The sequence below is a fragment of the Elephantulus edwardii genome, unplaced genomic scaffold, assembly GCF_000299155.1.
Source record: "Elephantulus edwardii isolate Elephantulus edwardi_28Jun2011 unplaced genomic scaffold, EleEdw1.0 scaffold00280, whole genome shotgun sequence".
In the NCBI taxonomy this organism is placed as follows: Eukaryota; Metazoa; Chordata; class Mammalia; order Macroscelidea; family Macroscelididae; genus Elephantulus; species Elephantulus edwardii.
Genome location: NW_006400030.1, coordinates 2,855,240 through 2,874,333, shown reverse-complemented (window position 1 = coordinate 2,874,333; position 19,094 = coordinate 2,855,240). Strand labels below are relative to the sequence as shown.

Genomic DNA, 19,094 nt, shown 5'->3' with positions numbered 1-19,094 from the left:
CTTATTTGAGAAAGTTTGTGATGAAGTTTGGGAATCTTATTGTTTGGCCTCTTGGATAATTTAAGTGTAAAGGTTAAATGACATTCTTTTGAGTTTTACCCTAATTGAAAATACAAGTTTAAATTTATGTTATCACTGTTTCACTCTAAAATACCAGAATTTTCTTATTCAATCATGCTTGATGTATGAAGTCACTCAGGAAGTTAAATATCTCAAGATGTTTATTTTTACATTGAAGAAAACAGTATTAGCTTAAATTCCCCTTTTCAAGAAGTAAAAAGCTTGCTGACAAATAATCCATTGAAATGGTAAAATGTTTTACTGAAAGTATACTTTTTCTGAGAAAAGATTCATGAAGCCTTTAAGTGCATTGCTTCTGCCACTCTAACAAAAAATTGACCATTTCAGAGTATTGAGGGGAGTGTATATGAGAATACTTTTTGATATGGAGATTGTACAGATTCTTACATTTGTACTGGTTCTTATGTGAATATTTGGAAAATTTAATCTTAAACATTTCCTGATTTAAAAATTCTGTTTAACAAAATGTTTATGTGTAAGATGAGACTGTTTATGAAATACAAACTTGTTTATAAAAGTTTTAAAAAAAAAATAACACTAAGCTATTATTTTTTCTTTTAACTGTGTTTTCATTCTTATGAATAGTACATTCTTAGCAAGCATCAAGGCAGAGACATCAAATTATCCCAGATTTTTTGTATATCCTTCACCACCATGTAATGATAGTATTACAAAAACCAACTAACCATATGAAAAAAGAAGCAAAGTGCCAGGAACTTAATTCACTCACATTTTGCATTCATGTTTTTTACTAATAATTTAAAAGAAACAATTTATTGAGTCATGAATATACAAAGCATTTAGTTTAGCCTTTTACATAATTTATGTTGAATTCTCTTATCCAAGATGAAAATCATGTAAATTAGCTTGATTAGATATTATACTAAATTAGTTATATTATAAAATTAATGTTCATGTTATAAAGTAAAATGTCTATGAATGATTGAAAAAGCAAAATAATACATAAACTTTCACTCAAATGAGGAAAAAAAAGAAAATCAAATTGTTACACTCATTTCACAGATGGGATAACTCACCCACGTAAGGTCAGTTACAAGTGCACTGAAGGGATCTATGACTCACCAGCTCTACTGCTCAATTTCCCTTCTACCATATCAAACTGTGTTTTCAAAATCAAAGAGACTATGCTGCCTACTTAACCACATATAAGGCAAAGAACATCATATTCCCTGTATACAAATTAATGCCTTCTGGGGATGAGTCTAAGGGCTGACATTGCTCTTCTACCAAGGAGCCTCTTCTTTTCAAAAACAAAGGCAGAAGAGTACACTCTTACTATTTTCATGTCATTAATGCAGGAACACCTGACCCAGCCAGTCCAGTGAAATGCTGTTCTCTGGATCAGTGGAATCCGAGTGCTGGGACTTAAGCCCTGCTACCTGTAATTCTCCCCAAAGCCTTATTGGTCAGTTCTCCTTTGGGATTTGCAAGGCATTTTACTGTGCACTCATTAAATTCTTTGTTTATGGATGCATGTTTAAGTTAACTTAAGTTGGTTTCTGTTACCTGAAACAAAAAGAAACCCCAAACCATTTTTTTACCATAAAATCACAGACACAAGGTGGGTAATTTCGTATATCTCACTTTATGTACCCAGTAAGAAACAAACCGTAATTATTAACTAGCAGCCTGTAAAGTCTGCCTTCCAGTCACACACTCATTCAAGCCCTAATGTGCCACTATAGGACCATGTTATAATGCACCGTGGATTCTTACTCTAGAATGTAAGAGTCTATTCAGAATGAGTCATTTTATAGAGCCTTTCACCCGAGCCCCTGGAACATGACAGCTCTTTCTTCACCCACTGCAGACCAGCATTTCTTTCTGTTGTCTGCACCTCAAACAGCTTTGAGGATGGATTTGGCAGTCTTCTGGGAGACTGAGGATCTTGCTTGTCCATGCTGCCGGCACACCACTCACATTTACTTCTTGCCTTTCTCAGTGACAGCTATTTAAACCCTGCCCTCTAGTCCTCCCCAGGGAATACACCTGATACATCTTGGCATAATGCTGTAATCCCAGAGAAAACAAAGTGCTTGCCAACCCACCACTCACCCAGTCTTCCAGTATGTTTGTTATAATGGGAATGATAGCAAAGCCTAAAACAACCCTTCCATTCTAAAGGCATCCATTCAATTGCTTGTAAATCTCTCAAATTTCTTTTCGGACTGCAATTTCTCATGTCTGGGGACCAGCCCGGAAGCAAATTGCTTTTGGAAGGTTTCACAAAGATCTATTCAGCTCTTTTAGTGAGTTATCTAAACGTGGGGAGGGGGATGGCATTTTCAGCTGTGAAGGCATGGGATGTTTTTCATATGCTTGAGCAACTCAAAAAGGACTTTGTTTTCAAACTTGGCATGTATGAGGTGCTGGATGGAGACCAGGCCCTTTGACAAGTTTGAAGAAATGCGTTTGGAAATAACAAAATAAAATGAGGGTATCGAACCACCTCCCCCACCTTTGGCCCCTACACAGGCCATTTTCCTTAAGTCTTCAGTGTGTTCCCAATAAATCACTCCCTTATATTGGAAGGTTCTCTTCTAATAGACATACACATTGGTTAATCATCTATTAATATATATTCCTTTGATCTAAGAAATAATACTTCTCTGTTCATTAATCACAGTAGTGACAAAATTATTCATCTAATAAGTAAACCATAAAGCAGAATCTAGTGTGATCTGTGAAATACAGCCTGAGAAAAGAATTCAATATACCCATCCTCAAAAAAAGGAACAGCATGCCCTCACAACTGACAGTCCCTCATTCAATGGGGTCAGAGAATGACAATGAACTCTGGGGGTGGGGAATGGCGGCTCTGCATTCAAATTCAGGAACTATGATGGTATGCTGTAAAGAATCTCCCCTCCTCTAGAATCCCCCTATATCACTGAGGGCACTTCCAAAGATAAGTGGCAGAAGAAAAGTGTACATTAAATGGAGTTGGACACTGAATTAGAGAACAGACTATGTAAAGAAGAGACCTGAAGGAAGAGAGGAAGGAGGGGGAAAAGGAAAGAAGGAAAGGGAATTTCATCAATCTGGGGTGAGGGGTTAAAGAAAAAAGAAAATCAAGTCAAGTCACAGAGCCAAAAGAGTTTTTCAATTTTAAATGATAATTTCAGTATTGTGGAGTGATATGCCTCAAAACCAACCAACCAAAACCCATATTTGTACAAAATCATCAGTTTTGCAAGGCTACTTTCTCAATTGGATAGGGAATCCGCTTCTGAAGTATTTATACCTGTGTCTTTATCTGTGCTTCTCCTCAGAATCAGGACAGGCTTTTAGGTATCTGAGTAAATGCCAAGAAAGTCCAAGCTATCTATGCAAATTGCTTTGGGAAAACAGTGTAAACTCTTGCCAAACATAAATGGAGTGGGCTTACCTGATGTGCCGGGCTGGCAGTTGCACTGGTAGCCATTTACCAGGTCGATGCAGCGCCCGTCATTCAAGCAAGGGCTGCTGTAGCATTCATCAATCTGGTCACTGCAGATGGCGCCCATGTACCCGGGGTTGCAGATGCAGGTATAGGAATCAATACCGTCCTGGCACTGGCCATGGTGACAAGGGTCAGGGTCACAATTGTTTATGTTCTCCTCACACAAGACACCAGTGAAGCCTTTAGAAGGAATTTTTACCAAAGAATCAGAAAACCAAGGCAAACACTCCACATAAGAACAAATACGTAGCTACATTCATTTACTACACACATCTCATATCTTAATACTGTAAACTGTGTCAACAGTCAAAAGTTATTAGCAATTATTGATATGGCAAGCCTAAAAGGTTGTGATTCAAGTGTTACATATCAAATTTGTAGGGTTCAAATAACTCTGATTAATGCACCTTTACTCTTTTCCTATTTTAACTTTTGCATCTTCATTTCTTACTAGGTTTCAGTGACCAATAGCTCTCAACATTTTCCTCTTTATGTTTATCATTATAACTTTTTTCTTTATAAACATAACACACTGGCATTATACAATACAATGCTTTTAAGTATCTTAACATCCCAATTCTAACTCTGGTTAGCAACGAACTTTTTCTATATTCTTTTCAACTCCGCCCACAATGCTAGGCACGTAAAGGTGGTTTTTAATAAATACTCATTTAATAAAATGAACTGAAGTGTTCAGGTAAATGTAACCAAAAGGGAAAGGAATAGATAAGCCTTCCTTCATGGTTTCAATGGGTCTACATAATATTTCCTCCATAAAGGCATCAATTGGCTGGTCTTCTGATTTAAACATGAGTTTGGGATTTTTAATCTCTCCCCACTGATGAATATCCTCTGTGAGAAGAATCTGCTTCTGGAAGCTGAAATGCTGGAACTTCCTCAACCAAAGTGAACCGTTTGTGACAAGAGAAGGACGTTGAGTGGCTCATCTAAGCAGGACTGATACATCATAGTGCTGGCTCTACTACCACAGAAATATTCACTCTCTGAATTGGCTTCTCTTAAGTTTGCCTTCCTGTAGTCAGACAGAAACCACACATAGGATAACTTCAAATATCTTAAGAATCCATTTTCCTAAAATAAGGTAATGCTTTGAATTAGTCATTAACTTCTTCTCTTTTCCAAGCAGTTAAGAAGAAAAAAAAGGAAAGAAAAGAAATAGAGACTGCATCTTTTCCACTAACATGTTTAAAAGTCTAGCTGTTCTCTAGGATACAGGACAGAGTGGAAGCAAGTATGTAGTAGATGTTGGGCTCATTCAAGTCCACTTATTAAGTGAGAGATGGGGCCACAGAGCCAAAAAACATAGAATGTTAGTGAACAAAGAGCAGAAGTCAGGAAAGAGGATCCAAATGTTGCCAAGTTAGTGCTCCCTCCTGTCAGTTACACACCTGACTCTCAACAGCATTAGCTGTCTTCTCTTTAGCAAACCTCTGCATTTCACACAATTGGCCCTTGAATTTCTCAGCCTTTGTTCAGTTACTTGCTTCAAGAAGTACAGAGACAAGCCTCCTGCTGAGAAGTCTCAGTGAAAAATAGCTTTAACTGGAATTCTTCCCTTTCCCAAAGGAGTTATTCAAGCCAGCTGGAAACTCATGATTGCCAACTCTGCCCTAGAAAGACATGGGCACCAAGTGGAAATAACCAGGCCAGGCCACCATTGTGGTGAAGAGCGAGGCAGATGCTGTTGAAGGAAACAGCAGAGGCAGCAAAACATCTGCTTGGAGGAGTTTCTCAGGAATACAGAGCAGTCCCTTTTAGTAGTCTGGACAAGAAAAGCAGGTGGCAGAATACTATCATTCTACTTTTGTACTGAGGGGCTGACCAGGGGATGTGAAGTGAGAAGAACTCACCTGTGGCACACTGGCATTCATATCCATTTGGGTGATCAATACACTTTGCCCCATTCAGACATGGAGTACTGGAACAATCATCAATATCAATCTGGCAAACCGGCCCAGTGAAACCTTAAAAAGGCATATCCAAGATACAATAAAATTATTATCTAATGTCTTCCTTTAATATGAGAACGATGTTGAAGAAAACTTAGATTACAACAGTGGGACAGTTAATACAGACAATAATTCGCCCCATCAGATAACTGAAATAACTGAGTGACCTTCAGAACATCAAAGACATCTATGCATATCCATCACTGTTTGCTCTAGACAGAGATCTCACTTCAGTTGGAATAGGAAGGGACTGATTTGCTATAGGGGGATCCCTCAAGCAAGTAAGTGTAACTTGAGAAGCAACTGGAACCTTCTCTCTGAAGAAATGAGAGGCTATATTTAGTAGAAGGCAGACAGTTTGGCATGTCTTCAACAATAGCTTTGGGAAAGAAGTGGAGAGACAGAGTTTTCTTTAGGAGAAAAAAAAAAAAACCAAACCGTGACTTGTGTTGTCTGTTTCTGAGGCCATGGGTGATATGACTAAAAATAATAATCTCACAAAGGGGCTTCAGGAACATGACCCACGGGAGAGTGGGTGGAAATCCAAAATATTCTATAAGTAAAGCTTCTATGAGGTATGAGCTTTCTAATATGCAGACATACACAGACATAGAGGTCGTGGGGCATTCTAGAATCGACTTAGACTTCTGGTCACAAAGGATTTGGAAGATACGCAAGCAAATTCCCCATCTTTACACACACCCCTATCATGAAGTAGTTCCTTTAATGATTTCCTCATGTTCAGCCCACACACATTCTCTCCTCCCTCCCTCCCCTGTGATCAGGAGGCTTTGAGCTTTAAAAGAAAATAGGAGCAGGTGGTGGGCACTTACCAGGCGGACACAGACACTGAAAGCGATTGACTTTATCCACACACTGCCCACTGTTCACACAGGGGTTGCTCTGACATTCATTTATTTCCACTTCACAATGTACACCTTTGAAACCTGAACAAAGCAGACCACACAAGTGGCTTAGAAAGGGGGAAAGGAACAAATTCTTGCCAAGAAAACACTCATTTTTAAAAAATGGCTAAGTCTTCTATAAGCATAAACATTTCTGCAAAGGGAAACGGGATTCTAGAGTGATAGGAAATAATTCTTTGAGCATCAGAAAGAATGTGAGAGAACTATGTCAATGTGAAAAGGGATAAGGAAAGGCATTACCCCCAAAGAGACAGGTAAGATGTGGCATGCAGCTGAGACTGCCACAATCCCATACTTTGAAGATTCTTTCAGGCTGTGCAGTGTCTCCACTCGACTCTCTCTAAAGACCAACAGCCTGAGCTATAGCTGTGCTTAGGGTACAGCCAAAGTTGGAAGCTCTACCAAAGGCTAGAGGTGCTGGCATCCTTACTCTGCCAGAGCAGCCATGGCCCATTGTCACTCTAAGCTGGATTTGTCCTCTCAGGAATCAAGAAAAAGAGCTCCAAAATACAACCCCCTATGTGCCTCACTCTGGGTAGTGGGCAAGAGCTTATGTAACTGTGGGCAAAAGAAAGTTCAATAAATTGAATACTCTGACATTTGTAATCTATCAGAAAATCAGAAAGCTTGCTATAGAAAGGATTCTTCTGGTAGACCTTTTATCAAGAAATACATGAGTGAAAACAATAGCTTTAGAAATTTTATATTCACATATCTATATTTTGATATAATGGGCTTTTAACTACATAGCTCTAAAAAATTCATCAATACTTTACTATTTACTTTTGGGGGCCCCCAACTTTATCTGTTGTTACTGTTGAGTCAGAAGTGACCCAGAGCTGACCCTCCAGTGGGCTTTCAAAGGCAGTAAACTGCATGCGGTTGCCCATTTTTCTGCCATGGAACAGGTGCTGTATACAAACAGCATGCCTTCGGCATGGCAGTGCAGTTCCTTACCATTAAGTCCCCGAGTTCCCTCTTACTTCATGTACTACCCAGCATATACAATTTATCAATGTATTTTGCCAGGGTACAATTTGTCAATGCTGACAGAGCTAGTGGGGTTGCTGCAGTGTATCAAATGTTCTAACTAAGGAAGTGTAGTGTAGCCCCTTCTTTCTAGACACACCACCACCACCAAGATGGACCCGTTTTACCTGGCATGCACAAGCACATGAATCCTCCAATCTTATCCAAGCAAGTGGCATCATTCTTGCAGGGATCTGAATAACACTCATTGACGTCTATCTCACAACGAGGGCCTGCATAGCCCTTCAGACATTCACAGCGGAAGCCACCATCTGTATTCACACATTTCCCTGCGTGCTCACATGGGTTGCTGTTGGCTGGAACACACAAGCACCAATTATAGGGATCAAAGCTCTTGACAGAATTTCAACAAATGTGGACAACAGAAGCATGCCTGATGTTTACAGTACCAAAGTCAGTCCTTTAACGAGTTAGTGCTCAATTTCCTATTTCTTTCCATAATTTAAAGAGAGAGATAAAAACAGAGACTAGGGCAATCTCAACTTTCCTGCCTTTCTGCACATCTTCTAGTCAAACAATCACTGAGGGAGAGCTTTATATTAAGAGTCAAGTACAGACCATTCATGTCTTAACTCCTATAATGTAAGTACGGTTATTGTGAAAAAGTTAGTTGCAAACAATGGGCCTATAATAGGACAAACCTGAGGTCTGGGTTTAACATGGTCTGATATGTTATCTTGACCAGCTCCACAGACACTACCATGAGTAAGAAAAGGTTCTATGTACTCACCCATGGCACACTCATCCACATCTTCTGTACAGTCAGCCCCTTTGTAGCCTTGTGGGCAGGTGCAAATATACTGTCCATTCAAGGGGTTGGTATCACACAGTGCCCCCTTGTGGCAAGGATTGCTGATGCATGCATCATCCAGATGACATAAGAGACCTGTTAAAAGATTGGGGCAAAGAAATGAACATGTTCTTTACTTTAGTAAAGAGTGTTCTCTTTCATAAGGAAGGAAATAAAAAATCCTATGAACAGCTGATCAAAATCTAACATGAAGATTTGGATGCACCTTCTCCTTTGCCTGATCCTACCTTAGGTACATTCTGCAAACATCACAACTGCTGCTGTCGATTACCATAGTGCTCAGCACACCCATCCTCCCTCCTCCCCAGATTCCTGGGCTAGATCTCTCTTTGCCATTGTTGTTAAGTGCTATCAAGTCGCTTACCATTCATAGTGACCCTATATGTACAACAGCCCTGCTCTATCCTGACCCAACCTCATCTTCTCTGACACACCCACCCACATTAGCCCAGTCACTGAATCAATCCATCTCATCAGGGATCTTCCCCTCTTGCACTGTCCCTCCATACTCCTACACATAATGTCCCTCTCAAAGGACTAGTCCATCCTTGGACTAACATGTCCAAAGCAGACAGAGCTTCAGAATCCTTGCCTCCAGAGTAGCCTGGTTTCACAGGTTAGCAAATGAGGAGGACACAGAAAACTGGAGGCATTCTGATATGGATGCTAGACTTAGAAAAGAAAAACAAAGGATACCCAGTTCAATTTAAATTTTAAATAAACAATGAACTCTTTAGTATAAGTGCATGACAAACACTGCATGCATTCTGCATTATTAGTCTTTTACGACAAGCCTATTTCCTTGAAATCATGCTGAGGGAGGTGGCATACTGAACTCACCTCATATGCTGCTTCCCTTCTTTTGCCTAAGTTTTGAGAAATCCATTTTTGCTCCATGGTGTTGTCTTTGCTCTCCCAGACCTTGTGTGTAGAATGTTAACAACACCCCTTTCTTGCTATTGGTGAGGTCAAATTTAGGAACAGAGTTTCTGCTCCATATGTATTTACTGGAAGTCAGAATGAATGGGAAGATAGTGGCCATCAAGCATTAGAACCCAGGCCACTTGAGAGGAGGCAAAGCAGTCATCTGCACAGCTCAGATCTTGTTTGCAAAGATGGGGATTTAAAAAAATCCCCTCCTCAGACTTAAGTTTTCTTGACTCACTTTTTCACTACTCAGCCCTGTTGTGTCAGCCTAAAACAAGTATAGGCATCTTGAAGAGACTTTCAGCATTTAAGAGCCACCTGTCTATAAACCATTTCTCAAACCTTTCAAATAAATTATTTGGAGACTTTAAAATCAAATAATGAATGTTTTCTATTAACAGAAGAAATACTGGTAAAAAGATTAATTCATTATAATTCTACTTTTGTCATGGTCTTAACGCACAATATTGAGTCAAGAAATTTCAAGCAAAAGTTTTTAGTATATTGCTTTTAAAATATTTTTAAGATTATTTTTCATATTAATTTTAAGCTATAAAATTGCTTTGTATCTTTTATCATATTATCGATATTTAGATTCATTTAAGACAGAAATACGAAAGTAAATAGGTCCAAAGTATCATTTAGCCTTGATCAGGCTGGGAGTTTGAGACTTGATTTCTCATACTGTTTCTTTTATAAATTGGAAATAGTGTCACTAAAGGTGTTTTAGTAGGAAAAGAGAATTTTGTCCAATGAGCATATGACCATCAGAATTTCACTAGCCTTGAAAGGAAAACAGCTGAACATCATCAGACATTCTGAAAATAATCTTTTAATAGTATCAATATTTCTGGCTCTGGTGCACCCAGGACTGTGACGATATTACCAGGCTGCATGTTCTGCCTAGTTCACACAGGAACTGGATTTTCCAGTCTGCAATTAGCTTAACAGGTAACTGTGACTTCTTCCACAAAGCTGGAGGCAGGGCATTTGGACAGGACTCAGCATAAGAACATTTCAAAACTTCTGGGCAGAACATTCTCTCAACTTAAGCTATATTCTTTTATCTTTATCATACCCCTCCTTTTCAAGTTTTCCTACTTTTAGAACAAAAAGTTGTATGACTGACAGAAGTCAGGAAAAGGCTAATGTTAATTGTGCATTTGGTGAAAATCCTCCCTTACAGGAGTTTTACCATAGACACCAAGGGCTGGAATGCACTTATACACTCACGCACCTTTCTCTCATCCCCAGTTCTATGCGACCGTCCTTACCTGCCTTTCCTTCTGGGCACAAGCAGGAGAAGGAGGCCACTCGGTCAATGCAGGTGGAGCCTGCAGTGCAGGAAGCAAAGGCGCAGTCATCGATGTTCTCACTGCAATCATCTCCACTCCAGCCATTAACACACACACAGCCGTAGCCCCCATTGCGGTTGGTACAGGTACCTCCATTCTGACAGGCATTTGGTTGTAGCAGACATTCATCCACATCTTCAGTGCAGAATTGTCCTTGTAGGGGGAAACGTTTGATTAGGGCTCTTAAGTCTTAAGGGTTCAGTTATCACACCAGTTAGCTCACACACTTTTTGCCATTATGTGATCTGCACATAATTGAGGCACAATAGAGCTCAATGCAGACTGGGCACCAATGGAATGCTAAAGCCACTCTGAGCCATCCATGCATGATACTTATTCCAGGCAAGTATTTATAGAAGGATGTAAGTTACCACTTCTAGAAATTGACAACATGAACACTTAGACAACATATATCAAAGAGAAAGTAAAACTTGAAGGACCTTAATATAGTTAAACCCCTAGGGCAATGATTATATGAATGACAAAAGCAAGGAGAGAAGAACTAAATGAGCTAAAAAACCATAGTAATAAAGAGGAATCCATGTGTCAAAATATTACAGCAACTATCCTGTCCCTTGGTTGTATTAATGGCCGTAACACAGCACACAAGTATTGCAAGATGGTACTAGTAGAGGAAACTGGGGAACAGGTATGCAGGATATTTCTGTTATTTCTTTTTTTAAAATGTTCTTAATTAGTTTGCTTACAAAGTTTGTATACATTGTGTTTCACACTATTCTTCATTCACATAGTGTTTCATACACTCTCAAGCATTATGTTTTACAAAATTAATCACTATTGGACTTTGCCCATCATTACCCTGTCTTTTTGCCTGGATTCTTCCCATTTCCTTCTCCCTCTCCCCACCCACCAAACTATGCAACCCTGTGGTTTCACCTCTACCCATCCTCAGCCCTCCCAGCTTTGAGTTCCCATACATGTTTTACTGGTTATCTTCTCTGTTATTTCTTATATCTGTATGTGCTTTTCAAGTAAAATGTAAGCAAGGACAGAGAGAAGAGATTAAGACCAATGGAAAAAATCCTGTTCATGTACACAAGAAAGTCAGGAATTATGAGCAATCTCTAAGGATGTGGATTTGTGGAACAAGACACCCCAAAACAACAGGAATAGGAAAGGATAGATCTGCTCTGTCTGAAAGGGTATAAATTTTAGGATGATAAACATTAGACCACCCATGGATATGCTTTAGGCCACTACTACAGCCTACTACTACAGAAGATCGGGCAGTAAAAAGGCGTTTGGGTCTCATGATAAAAGAAACAAGACTAGCACTTGAAGCTTCAATCAAAAAGAAAACTATCATTTTATTAACAAGCACTTCACAGAGTCAGACCACCGGAGCTGAAAACAAATTCAATTAGCCACATAAATACCAGTTTAGACAGCTACAAAAGGACACTAAAATTCAGATAATCTGTACTCTGTAAAATTTGACAAATTGCTAAAACTGAAAAACAATGTATATGAACTCTGTAAATTTTTCTATATAAATTTTTTTTCAAAAACAACCCCCAAACCAAAAACCTCAAGGGGTCTATCACTCCTTCTTTTTCAAAATAACTAAGTTAATAATTCAAGAAGGAGTTCTAATGAAAAGCTCTCTTAATGAAAAAAACACATGACATTTCTCCAAAATGTCAAGGCTATCTCTGGTGCTCACAGTAACTAACAACATTCAACTGGCTCAAGTAGTTACAAAGTGTAGACTTAAAGGTCTACAGTTTGCCCAGCTGTGTAGCCATCACTGCTGGTAGACATTAACTATGTCTGTGCTAATCTAATCAAAGGAACTACCTTTATTGTACTCCTGACCTGTCTACCAGCAAAACTAATGCACTTGTTTGTGCATCCATCTCCTATCACTTGGCTGCAAGCAACCTCAGTTCAAGGATTTTTCTTTTGTATTTTCAGCCAATAGTCCATTGCCTAAGATGAATATGTGGGCATTTCTGAAACTTTCTACCCAGCAACCCCCTTTCTATATTCTCTCTTTATTCCACTGTAATTATATCATTTTTGAAGGAACCACAATGTTTTTACATGATCTCATTTCTACTGGCTACACATCTGATTCAAGCTGCTGTACCATGTCGTCTCTTTCCCAAAAGTTTAGACCAAGGACTCATTTTAGACTAGGGACTTTGCCTAGCCTGCATAAAAAGTAACAAGGATGAGTCACATATACAAAGAAGAGAAAAACAGAGTCTTGGTCACATTCAAGTCATTAGCTGCACTTGTTCTTGAAGCTCAACTGCTCCTGGGCCCACTGGTGGCTCTGCTTTGCTACAGGTTTCCCTTTTTGTTATCCTAATTTGTGTCAAGTTCCTGTCAATTACAAACAGAGCATTAACTAATAAAGAGCAAGTGAATAAGTGAGCTCACCAGCTCACCTGGTGACTAAATGAAGTCTCAGAAGCAGACACCTGGGCAATCATCTCCCCCAGGGGAAATGATATCACTGTATTATAGAAAACTTTGCTCCCTTACTGAGCTAGCTAAAGTGCTGCCTCAGCTGTGTGAGTGGGATTCAGGTAGGATTTAGAAATGAGACATGACCAAGAAACAGGTGACAGGTTCCTGTAACATGCAAAACTACTGATGTTCTTGTCTCTTGGACTTATGCTAGTAACTCAAAGAATCGATGCTGTCCCTCAAACAAATTGCCTTCCTGAAAATGAGAAATTTAGATTATTACTTTCTTGGCTGGCTTTCTGATCATTCTGATAAGATATTGTGTGTTTAAAAATAATTTGTATGCCTTTCTGATAATGCTTAGACACTTAAATATTGGAGTAAGACTGATAAAGTTAATAAAAACAATCCTTGCAATGGAAATTGGCTCTCTTAGCAAAAGGATACTGTAGTTGTTGACTGCCTGCTGTTCATAACCCAGACACTGCACCCATGGCTGTCACAAAAACGCATAGTTGTGGACACGTATATGGTTGAGGAAAAGGGCTCAGAGAGGTAAAAGGGCACCATGAGGGAAAAAAAAAAAGGGCACCATGAGAGTGTGACTCCAACCTATCACACCATCCCTACAAGTCTATTTTCCCAAGTGCACAGAGGCATGGGGAAACGGAGTTGGGGAGAAGGTGAGGATAAGCACAACTCACATGATCAGATTTCTGGGAAAATGTGTAACTGCAAATTACTGTCCCCAAACAAAACATGCATTTGGGTACAGTTCACAAATTTTTGAACAAGATCGATTTTAGAAGGTCAGATACCTTCGCTGAATACCTCAGAGTCCTGTTAGTATGTGCTAGACAAGGTTTGGTTTTTTGTGGTGGGTTTCTGGGATTATTTTCCTACCCATGGTTTACTTAGAGACATGAAATCCGAGTCAAGGTAAGACTGGTTTATGAGTAGTTTTCTAAAGAATGGATGGATAATCTTTTTAAGATTCAGTACATTTCTCTTGAACAGCATTGCTCCTAGGCTCATTTCTGCCAGATTTTTACCCCCTTTCCTAATTTCAATTCCATCAACCAGTTCTCCAATTTGAAATGTAGAACCCAGTAACCATGAGGCCATCACAAGTGCTTGTTCTGAAATTCCCATCAGAATGCCGCTAAGATACTGCACTTCCTCATGTCACCACCCTCTTGGCACAGAGGAAGCAAATGCAGAAGCCTAAAAATAAGAAAGGTTAAATTGCTTTCCAAGGTCAAGAAACCAGTTTGTGAGAATGCTGTCATTGAGACCCAGAACTGTCTGCCTACAAATCTAATGCTCCTTCTTAAAGACTTGATACACAAGAACTACAGGCTACAGCCTGTTCTCACTTCTCTTATCCTGAGACGGGCCCAGTGGGAGATGTTTCTCTTCTGAGACGGTTTTTCTGTCTTAATAAACTTTACTCTCTAAATTTTCCTCTAACTTTATAAACTTTCCTGTCTTTAACTATGGAAAAAAACCAAAAAACTAAGGCTGTGTTCCTGCTGTTAGGGTCTTAAGACAGTGAAAGAACACACATGGTAGCAAGGAATAAAATCAGAAAGTCAGTAGATTAATATCCATTAACTGCTAATTGATAGGAAAAGTTCTTGGCGACCACCTTGAGTAGTCAGGTGTACTGTCTAAGGCTACCTTGTTTCCCCCCTACTTTGTGAGAAGAAAGCACCAGGCTAGACTGCAGGAAGGTGGATTACTGACTGAGGGAAAGAAAAAAAAATCCCAGCCTTGAAGACTTCAAAATAAATGGAATGTATCCTTAGTGCTGAGACTCAAAAAGAGAAAAGGTTGGAGGTTGTTTGGTGCTTTGAGATTCAAAGATCAATGTAGAACCTGATACAAAAAGCAAAAGATAGTGATTGTAGGTTCATGAGTACGAGTAGGGGACGATGACATGATTAAAGACACATGTGAAGGTTAGTCTGCCAATATAATCTAGGAGGGCCTAAAAATAAGCGTTAGTAGAGAAGAGAGCTAGGTTATGGGCTACCTAGCATATAAAAGCCTTCTGGTGAAAAGGTAGAGCTGTATTGTTTCTATGACCTACCAAGCTACTAAATCTTGTATTTAAACAAGTCTCAGCATGTCATCATCTTCGTCAACACACAAGCTTTGCTGATAAACTTACAAAATATGTTGCAGCACAAAGCTCAGGCAAGTTTTTGAGGGCATCAATTATTCCTCTTATTAATTTCTACTTGCCACAGATTGTAGGCTATGTCTTTTAGAATCTGGACTAAGGCAGTGGGCTACAGAAGCCCTTCCCATTTCCTACATGCAAAAGCAGGAGTATCAAAACTGTCTGTTATTTTCAAAAACTATCTTTGTTATTACCACCATGAATCTGAACTAACCAGATGTGAAATGTTACAATACCAAAATCTTTGGCTGGCTGATATTTGAAACATTGAAAGTCACCCTTTGCTAGCAACAGTTTTTCCAGTCAGTCACTTTTACCTCTTAAATACCTCTCAAATCCATTTATTTATTTCCACTCATTCCAAGTCCATCTTTGCCCCCTGCTACCACATTTGTATAGGCAATCAGGTCCCTTAATTACTGCAACAACTACTTTATTGGGTGTCCCACTTTTACTCTTTCTTCTCTCCAATATACTATCTACACAGTAACCAGAAAAATATTTTTGAGCTACAAATCAGATTATATTGCTCCATGCTAAAATATTCCAATCCCTTTCCATCACATGCCAAACTACTTTCCATGACTTATGTTAGCCTGCATGCTCTTAGTTCTAAAGCTGCTCCATCCAACCTTACCTAGCTCCATTCTCTCCATATATTTTGTCCAAATGGAGTCCTGGTAGAGCTCCAAACATTAAGTTCTTTCTCATCTGTTTCTCTGCATCTGTTGTTGACCCCACTTGGAACATTCTTCTCCCCTCTTATTCATATGGCTGCCTACTTCTTAGCCTTAAGGCTTCTCTTACAACCTATGTAAATCTCCAAATTTACCTCTCCATTTTTTCCCATCAGTGCATCTACCTCATTCGATCCCATCCAGGAATTTATCACAAACTGTCATTTTAAATGTATTAGTTTACTCTTTATATGTAGTCTGAGCCCTGTTAGATTTTAATCTCTACTAAGGAAGGAACACTATCTGTATTTCACCACAGTGTGGATGCCAGGCTGTACCAAACACTTGTTATAGAGTGGTGAAACCTATACAAGTAGCTAAATCAATATGCTCATTTGATGGATAAGTTATCACAGCTAGATATGGATACAATTAGAAACAGAAAAACCGGCAACAGAAATCATTACATACAAGAAAGGCCTTTGAGGATGTTAGGTCACTTCAGCTCAAGTAAATCTTCAAAATAGGGAAGGGGTGAGCTGAGAGGATCATTGAGGGTAAGGCTGAGCAAAATGGGAAAATGGGTCAGCAGTGCTACAGATGAAGACAGCACTGCTAACCCATCATTAATCTGTATTAAAAACAAGAATTTGTGTTGGTTTTGCAGGAGTTTGGGCCTTTTCATGCTATCTTTTAACTGTCTCATTTTATGGTCTTGAAACCACAGGATGACTGATTAAGAATATGGGAACAATCCGTCACAGCAAATATAATAGTGTGAACCTAATAGGACTACAGTGAAACAGAAACCATGCCCTGGGCTGCATTAGCATTGAGCTTCAGCCAAGTGAACAACGAACCACTCAGCTACTACATTTGTGAGTTGCAGGACACTAGGACACCAACACCTCTAACAAGACTCTAAGAAGGTACTAGAAATTGACTGGGAAGAGAGGAGGAGAAGAAGAAGACTAAAAAGAAAAAAAGAAACAAAACAAAACAAAATCGACAAACAAATAAAAACCCAGAAAAGCAATGACAATATAACAAAACCCCAATGTTCGTTGAGCCTTAAGCTCCCTGAAGATGCCCTCACTGTTCTCAGTCATCTCTCAACTGTGAAGTCTGTGGGAAAAAGTTTTATCACATCAATGGCCATGTTAAGGGTCAGTTCTCATTGCAACAACAATCACCACACAAGAAACACATAAAAAATGAGTTTAGATGGCCCTTGCCCTGACCCTGCTACCCCCCTTTTTATGGTTAAATCAACAGAATTTACTCTGCTACATCCTTCCCACTAGCAGTTACCTAAGGTCCTGAGCTCTAGAGTCTCCAAACACATCATATCCTAACAGAGCACTCTAATTATCTCTATCCTACAAAATCTTCCATAGACAGAGGAGATTTTCCAATTCCTTAATGGAACTACAGAACCAACTACTTGATTAGTGTACATTTTGCTGGACCTTGTGCCAGACGAACCATTCAGTATGTACCCTAAAGTCTAGAGTTTGCCTAATGAGTGAATGCATGTACATAAACACATGAATGTGAGTATGTGGCCTGGAGGTGGAGTGGTACCTCAGGGAATAGGGTGGGGATAAAAGGATACATATATGAGGGCACACTGCGTTCTCAGTAAATGTCCTACCACATTAATCCTAGACATCATCATTATCATCATTTTCTGGACTCCTCAAAACTCTCTTAGCTGGTTGTCCTAAATCCTCACCAATACAATTTCTAACACTAGCCAGAAAGATCTCAGCAGGTAGAGTGGATTATGGATTATGTTATTTGTTCAAAACCCTTTGATGGCTTCTGTTACACTTGGGGTAAAATGATAAATATGGGCAATCTCCTCCCATACAATTTACAGCTTCATAAAACTCATTGGAGGGTTAGCTATTAGTTCTGACCTAATAGCACATTACACCACTCCCATCCCTGTTTTTTGCCTATCTTGCCAGTCTTGCCCTTGAAACATCACCAACTCGAGTCACTTAGACTTTGCGTCATTTCTTAAAATGATCAGTCTTTCCCCCTCTGTAGGGTCACTGCAAATGTTCCCTCTGCCTGAACATTCTTATCTCCACCTTTTCCCTAATCCCCCAACTCACTTGTGATGCACGTCCTCAAAGAGAACTTATATGACTACCACAAACTCAATCAGTCCTGCCCACAATACATTCTCATAAGACCCTCTACTTGCTTTTTTTTTCATAGCACTGATTAGAGCTCAAAATCTAACAGTGTGCTTAGACTATAAAATGGAAAAAATGGGTAGCAACTGTTTAACTTATCAATGAATCCTCAAAACTGTCACTGTGCCCAGCTCATAATATTTGAGAAGTACTCACTAATGAAACCTCAATTTTTTTCTTATTTAAATTATCTTAATCCCCAAATAACGATCACCTTTCAATTCACTCTCTCCCTGCTCTGAATAGTTTCCACAGCTCACTTATTCCATTCCCTCTTCTTAAACTCTTAATTACATCTCATTTCTATCCTCTGTCCTTGCTTCATGGTGGGCCTACTATGATGTCTTACTTAAATAGAAACCTAAGTTTCCCCAGAAGACGCTTGTATCTTAGTCAGGCTTCTCCTACAGAGATTCTGATATACCATCCTTCTTTCAAGTGTTTCCAGCTGCATAAAATTAAGAGAAGAAAATTTTTCTCTTTATTCCATAGTGTCACTTTTAGCAAAGCAGTAAAAAATATATTTATTACTAATTTCAAGAAGTCTAGTTTATGTTTACCTTTTACCCATCCTTTAATTGTATATCAAGGTAACTTTACATTATGATGGGCATACTATGGTTGCTTATTTTCACAGAAACCTAAAACCAGTGACAAATGCTTTACATTGACTATAATCTTCACATGAAAGTAGTATAAAGCTATAAAATCAATCTTGTCCAAATAGAAAGAGAGAAATTCTGAGATATTTCAGGAAAGTAAGGAGCTAAGAACCTGATGAAACCAGCAAATAGCTCAGAATGTGGAGAGATAAAGTCGTGTCAGGAGCAACCAGAAAACGTAATTCTCACATTGCTTTCATTCAGTGAATATACTATAAGCAGGCTCTGGCCTATCCGCACTGGAATTACACTGGTGAACAGAGCAGACACGACTCCCACCCTTAGTAATTTGCAGAAAAAAATACAGATTTTTTTTTTACAACCAAACAGTTATAATACAGGGC

General features: G+C 39.1%; 1 protein-coding gene across 1 annotated transcript in view; it reads right to left on the bottom strand.

Moving 5' to 3' along the window:
• The window catches only part of NOTCH2 (notch 2), a 188,879-nt gene that overhangs the window by 40,658 nt on the left and 129,127 nt on the right, over nucleotides 1-19,094 (bottom strand). Inside the window, exons 6-11 of the mRNA XM_006900324.1 lie at nucleotides 10,503-10,736; nucleotides 8,221-8,376; nucleotides 7,598-7,786; nucleotides 6,348-6,461; nucleotides 5,416-5,529; nucleotides 3,491-3,724 (exon numbers count right to left, since the gene is read on the bottom strand). Coding sequence (XP_006900386.1) covers nucleotides 3,491-3,724; nucleotides 5,416-5,529; nucleotides 6,348-6,461; nucleotides 7,598-7,786; nucleotides 8,221-8,376; nucleotides 10,503-10,736 — 1,041 coding nt within the window. The remainder of the gene's footprint in view (nucleotides 1-3,490; nucleotides 3,725-5,415; nucleotides 5,530-6,347; nucleotides 6,462-7,597; nucleotides 7,787-8,220; nucleotides 8,377-10,502; nucleotides 10,737-19,094) is intronic.